The 6850-nt window shown below is 56.7% G+C and overlaps 1 protein-coding gene across 1 annotated transcript; it reads right to left on the bottom strand.

Moving 5' to 3' along the window:
* Positions 1 to 4943: 4943 nt before the first annotated feature.
* On the bottom strand, positions 4944 to 5468 carry LOC124616654 (keratin-associated protein 11-1-like). Its single transcript, XM_047144983.1, has one exon. It carries the CDS (start codon positions 5466 to 5468, stop codon positions 4944 to 4946), a length of 525 nt encoding a protein of 174 aa, XP_047000939.1.
* Positions 5469 to 6850: the final 1382 nt, after the last annotated feature.

Genomic DNA, 6850 nt, shown 5'->3' with positions numbered 1-6850 from the left:
CACCTCACCCCTTACCCCCCCCCCCCCTCCCCCGCCAGTATACAGCAACTGACACTGCTGGGGAAGGTGTGTTGTGTCCTCACCAATAAACTGGAACAAGTGTGTCCCAATCAGCAACCTCCATACCGCCACCAACAGGATGGACTTCCGCATTGTGATAAGCAGCTGCCACAGGCAGCAATGTATGCTTAAAGTGCAGCTTGGGGTACGACAGATCTAGTACAGGGCTCCAGGATTGCTGTTTGTAGTGACAGTTTGTAGTGGAGGCCAGCCTCGAGAGAGTCTACAAGTGGAGTCACCTATAGCCTTTGCATGGCAACAAGGACTACAGGAATTGAGAGTGTGGCACCCAGGATGGAGCTGTCTTTTAGATATTCTATTCAATAACGCATGAATTAACAGACCACTGCTTAGTTTATCTGTCTGCAAGCACATCCAACGAGTTGCTATACACCTTAAGTATCATAGCACAATAAACTGTACATTTGCGTGTCTGTAATTTGTTTGCACTGTCACAGTTTCTCCATTCACCTCCGCCCTCCTAAACCTAAAACAAAGCATACAAGCTGTTCTACCCAGATGACAAATACAAATCAGTAGCCACTCTTGCAGGTTGCTCGCAAATTGTAAGCACACCCGCAGGTTGCCTGCAAGTTAAGACCCCTCCAGCAGGTTGCCTGCAAGTCGTGACCCCTTCTGCAGGTTGCCTGCAAGTTGTGACGCCTCCTGCAGGTTGCGTGCAAAGTCATGACCATTCCTGCAGATTGCATGCGAGCCGTTACCACTCCCGCAGTTTACCTGCAAGTCGTGACCCCTCCCACAGGTCACCAGAAAGGAGTGACCCCTCCTGCAGGTTGCCTGCACGCTGTGACACATCCTGCAGGTTGCCTGCAAGTCGTGACCCATCCTGCAGGTAACGTGCAAAGTTGTAACCCCTCCCACGGGTTGCCTGCAAGTCGTGACCCCTTCCAAAAGTTGCCTGCAAGTCGTGACCCCTCCCGCAGGTTACCTGCAAGTCATGACCCCTCCTGCAGGTTACCTGCAAGTCGTGACCCCTCCTACAGGTTGCCTGCAAGCTGTGACCCCTCCAGCAGGTTGCCTGCAAGTTGTGACCCCACCTGCAGGTTGCCTGCAAGTCATGACCCCTCCTGCAGGTTACCTGCAAGTCATGACCCCTCCTGCATGTTACGTGCAAAGTTAAAACCCCTCCCACGGGTTGCCTGTGAGTCGTGACCCCTCCCGAAGTTTGCCTGCAAGTCTTGACCCCTCCCGCAGGTTACCAGCAAGTCATGACCCCTCCTGCAGGTTACCTGCAAGTCGTAACCCCTCCTGCAGGTTGTGTGCAAAGTCGTGACCCCTCCTGCAGGTTGCCTGCAAGTCCTGACCCCTCCCACAGGTTACCTGCAAGTCGTGACCAATCCCGCAGGTTACCTGCAAGTTGTGACCCCTCCTGCAGGTTGCGTGCAAAGTCGTGACCCCTCCCACAGATTGCCTGCAAGCCGTGACCCCTCCTGCAGGTTGCCTGCAAGTCGTGACCCCTCCTACAGGTTACGTGCAAAGTTGTAAACCCTCTCACGGGTTGCCTGTGTCGTGACCCCTCCCGAAGTTTGCCTGCAAGTCTTGACCAATCCCGCAGGTTGCCTGCAAGGCGTGACCCCTCCTGCAGGTTGTGTGCAAAGTCGTGACCCCTCCTACAGGTTGCCTGCAAATCATGACTCCTCCTGCAGGATGCCTGCAAGTTGTGACCCCACCTGCAGGTAGCTTGCAAAGTCGTGACCCCTCCTACAGGTTGCCTGCAAGTCGTGACCCCTCCTGCAGGTTGCCTGCAAGTTGTGACCCCTCCTGCAGGTTGCTTGCAAAGTCGTGACCCCTCCTACAGGTTGCCTGCAAGTCGTGACTCCTCCTGCAGGATGCCTGCAAGTTGTGACCCCTCCTGCAGATTGCTTGCAAAGTCGTGACCCCTCCTACAGGTTGCCTGCAAGTCGTGACCCCTCCTGCAGGTTGCCTGCAAGTTGTGACACCTCCTGCAGGTTGCTTCCAAAGTCATGACCCCTCCGACAGGTTGCCTGCAAGTCGTGACTCCTCCTGCAGGATGCCTGAGAGTTGTGACCCCTCCTGCAGGTTGCTTGCAAAGTCGTGATCCCTCCTGCAGGTTGCCTGCAAGTCGTGACTCCTCCTGCAGGATGCCTGCAAGTTGTGATCCCTCCTGCAGGTTGCTTGCAAAGTCGTGACCCCTCCTACAGGTTGCCTGCAAGACGTGACCTCTCCTGCAGGTTGCCTGCAAGTTGTGACCCCTCCTGCAAGTTGCCTGCAAGTTGTGACCCCTCCTGCGGGTTGCCTGCAAGTTGTGACCCCTCCTGCCAGTTGCCTGCAAGTTGTGACCCCTCCTGCAGGTTGCCTGCAAGTTGTCACCCCTCCTACAGATTGCCTGCAAGTCGTGACCCCTCCTGCAGGTTACCTGCAAGTTGTGACCCTTCCTGCAGGTTGCCTGCAAGTCGTGACCCCTCCCGCAGTTTGCCGCAAGTCATGACCCCTCCCGCAGGTTACCTGCAAGTTGTGACCCATCCTGCAGGTTGCCTGCAAGTCGTGACCCCTCCTACAGGTTGCCTGCAAGTTGTGACCCCTCCTGCAAGTTGCCTGCAAGTCGTGACCCCTTCTGCAGGTTGCTTGCAAAGTCGTGACCCCTCCTGCAGGTTGCTTGCAAGTCGTGACTCCTCCTGCAGGATGCCTGCAAGTTGTGACCCCTAGTGCAGGTTGCTTGCAAAGTCGTGACCCCTCCTGCAGGTTACCTGCAAGTTGTGACCCCTCCTGCAGGTTGCTTGCAAAGTCGTGACCCCTCCTGCAGAATGCTTGCAAGTCGTGACTCCTCCTGCAGGATGCCTGCAAGTTGTGACCCCTCCTGCAGGTTGCTTGCAAAATCGTGACCCCTCCTACAGGTTGCCTGCAAGACGTGACCCCTCCTGCAGGTTGCCTGCAAGTTGTGACCCCTCCTGCAAGTTGCCTGCAAATTGTGACCCCTCCTGCAGGTTGCCTGCAAGTTGTGACCCATCCTGCAAGTTGCCTGCAAGTTGTGACCCCTCCTGCAGGTTGCCTGCAAGTTGTCACCCCTCCTACAGATTGCCTGCATGTCGTGACCCCTCCTGCAGGTTGCCTGCAAGTCGTGACCCCTCCTACAGGTTGCCTGCAAGTTGTGACCCCTCCTGCAAGTTGCCTGCAAGTCGTGACCCTTTCTGCAGGATGCTTGCAAAGTCGTGACCCCTCCTACAGGTTGCCTGCAAGTCGTGACTCCTCCTGTAGGATGCCTGCAAGTTGTGACCCCTCCTGCAGGTTGCTTGCAAAGTCGTGACCCCTCCTACAGGTTGCCTGCAAGTCGCGACTCCTCCTGCAGGATGCCTGCAAGTTGTGACCCCTCCTGCAGATTGCTTGCAAAGTCGTGACCCCTCCTACAGGTTGCCTGCAAGTCGTGACCCCTCCTGCAGGTTGCCTGCAAGTTGTGACCCCTCCTGCAGGTTGCTTCCAAAGTCATGACCCCTCCGACAGGTTGCCTGCAAGTCGTGACTCCTCCTGCAGGATGCCTGAGAGTTGTGACCCCTCCTGCAGGTTGCTTGCAAAGTCGTGACCCCTCCTACAGGTTGCCTGCAAGTCGTGACTCCTCCTGTAGGATGCCTGCAAGTTGTGACCCCTCCTGCAGGTTGCTTGCAAAGTCGTGACCCCTCCTACAGGTTGCCTGCAAGTCGTGACTCCTCCTGCAGGATGCCTGCAAGTTGTGACCCCTCCTGCAGATTGCTTGCAAAGTCGTGACCCCTCCTGCAGGTTGCCTGCAAGTTGTCACCCCTCCTACAGATTGCCTGCAAGTCGTGACCCCTCCTGCAGGTTACCTGCAAGTTGTGACCCTTCCTGCAGGTTGCCTGCAAGTCGTGACCCCTCCCGCAGTTTGCCTGCAAGTCATGACCCCTCCCGCAGGTTACCTGCAAGTTGTGACCCATCCTGCAGGTTGCCTGCAAGTCGTGACCCCTCCTACAGGTTGCCTGCAAGTTGTGACCCCTCCTGCAAGTTGCCTGCAAGTCGTGACCCCTTCTGCAGGTTGCTTGCAAAGTCGTGACCCCTCCTGCAGGTTGCTTGGAAGTCGTGACTCCTCCTGCAGGATGCCTGCAAGTTGTGACCCCTAGTGCAGGTTCCTTGCAAAGTCGTGACCCCTCCTGCAGGTTACCTGCAAGTTGTGACCCCTCCTGCAGGTTGCTTGCAAAGTCGAGACCCCTCCTGCAGAATGCTTGCAAGTCGTGACTCCTCCTGCAGGATGCCTGCAAGTTGTGACCCCTCCTGCAGGTTGCTTGCAAAGTCGTGACCCCTCCTACAGGTTGCCTGCAAGACGTGACCCCTCCTGCAGGTTGCCTGCAAGTTGTGACCCCTCCTGCAAGTTGCCTGCAAATTGTGACCCCTCCTGCAGGTTGCCTGCAAGTTGTGACCCATCTTGCAAGTTGCCTGCAAGTTGTGACCCCTCCTGCAGGTTGCCTGCAAGTTGTCCCCCCTCCTACAGATTGCCTGCATGTCGTGACCCCTCCTGCAGGTTGCCTGCAAGTCGTGACCCCTCCTACAGGTTGCCTGGAAGTTGTGACCCCTCCTGCAAGTTGCCTGCAAGTCGTGACCCTTTCTGCAGGATGCTTGCAAAGTCGTGACCCCTCCTACAGGTTGCCTGCAAGTCGTGACTCCTCCTGTAGGATGCCTGCAAGTTGTGACCCCTCCTGCAGGTTGCTTGCAAAGTCGTGACCCCTCCTACAGGTTGCCTGCAAGTCGTGACTCCTCCTGCAGGATGCCTGCAAGTTGTGACCCCTCCTGCAGATTGCTTGCAAAGTCGTGACCCCTCCTACAGGTTGCCTGCAAGTCGTGACCCCTCCTGCAGGTTGCCTGCAAGTTGTGACCCCTCCTGCAGGTTGCTTCCAAAGTCATGACCCCTCCGACAGGTTGCCTGCAAGTCGTGACTCCTCCTGCAGGATGCCTGAGAGTTGTGACCCCTCCTGCAGGTTGCTTGCAAAGTCGTGATCCCTCCTGCAGGTTGCCTGCAAGTCGTGACTCCTCCTGCAGGATGCCTGCAAGTTGTGATCCCTCCTGCAGGTTGCTTGCAAAGTCGTGACCCCTCCTACAGGTTGCCTGCAAGACGTGACCCCTCCTGCAGGTTTCCTGCAAGTTGTGACCCCTCCTGCAAGTTGCCTGCAAGTTGTGACCCCTCCTGCAGGTTGCCTGCAAGTTGTGACCCCTCCTGCAAGTTGCCTGCAAGTTGTGACAACTCCTGCAAGTTGCCTGCAAGTCGTGACCCCTTCTGCAGGTTGCTTGCAAAGTCGTGACCCCTCCTGCAGGTTGCTTGCAAGTCGTGACTCCTCCTGCAGGATGCCTGCAAGTTGTGACTCCTCCTGCAGGTTGCTTGCAAAGTCGTGACCCCTCCTGCAGGTTACCTGCAAGTTGTGACCCATCCTACAGGTTGCCTGCAAGTCGTGACTCCTCCTGCAGGATGCCTGCAAGTTGTGACCCCTCCTGCAGGTTGCTTGCAAAGTCGTGACCCCTCCTACAGGTTGCCTGCAAGACGTGACCCCTCCTGCAGGTTGCCTTAAAGTTGTGACTCCTCCTGCAAGTTGCATGCAAATTGTGACCCCTCCTGTAGGTTGCCTGCAAGTTGTGACCCATTCTGCAAGTTGCCTGCAAGTTGTGACCCCTCCTGCAGGTTGCCTGCAAGTTGTCACCCCTCCTACAGATTGCCTGCAAGTCGTGACCCCTCCTGCAGGTTGCCTGCAAGTCATGACCCCTCCTACAGGTTGCCTGCAAGTTGTGACCCCCCCTGCAAGTTGCCTGCAAGTCGTGACCCTTTCTGCAGGTTGCTTGCAAAGTCGTGACCCCTCCTACAGGTTGCCTGCAAGTCGTGACTCCTCCTGTAGGATGCCTGCAAGTTGTGACCCCTCCTGCAGGTTGCTTGCAAAGTCGTGACCCCTCCTGCAGGTTGCCTGCAAGTCGTGACCCCTCCTGCAGGTTGCCTGCAAGTTGTGACCCCTCCTGCAAGTTGACTGCAAGTTGTGACCCTTCCTGCAGGTTGCCTGCAAGTTGTGACCCTTCCTGCAGGTTGCCTGCAAGTCGTGACCCCTCCCGCAGTTTGCTTGCAAGTCATGACATCTCCCGCAGGTTAACTGCAAGTTGTGAACCCTCCTGCAAGTTGGCTGCAAGTCGTGACCCCACCTGCAGGTTGCTTGCAAGTCGTGACCCCTCCCGCAGTTTACCTGCAAGTCATGACCTCTTCTGCAGGTTGCCTGCAAGTCGTGCCCCATCCTACAGGTTGCCTGCAAGTCGTGATTCCTTCTGCAGTTTGCGTGCAAAGTAGTGACCCCTCCTGCAGGTTGCTTGCAAGTCGTGACCCCTCCCGCAGGTTACCTGCAAGTCATGACCCCTCCCGCAGGTTATCTACAAGTTGTGACCCATCCTCAGGTTACGTGCAAAGTCGTGCCCCTCCTGCAGGTTGCATGCAAAGTCGTGACCCCTCCTAAATGTTGCCTGCAATTCGTGACCCCGTTTGCAGATTGCCTGCAAGTTGTAACCCCTCCTGCAGGTTGCGTGCAAAGTCATGACCCCTGCTGCAGGGTGCTGCATGTCGTGACCCCTCCCGCAGGTTGCCTGAAAGTCGTGACTCCTCCTGCAGTTTGGGTGCAAAGTCGTGACCCCTCCTGCAAGTTGCCTGCATGTCGGGACCCGTCCTGTAGGTTGCCTGCAAGTCATGACCCCTCCCGCAGGTTACCTGCAAGTTTTGACCCATCCTGCAGGTTACGTGCAAAGTCGTGTCCTCTCCTACAGGTTGCTTCAAGTCGTGACC

This window comes from Schistocerca americana, chromosome 5 (assembly GCF_021461395.2).
Source record: "Schistocerca americana isolate TAMUIC-IGC-003095 chromosome 5, iqSchAmer2.1, whole genome shotgun sequence".
Taxonomy (NCBI): domain Eukaryota; kingdom Metazoa; phylum Arthropoda; class Insecta; order Orthoptera; family Acrididae; genus Schistocerca; species Schistocerca americana.
This window is presented reverse-complemented; position numbering and strand designations above follow the sequence as displayed.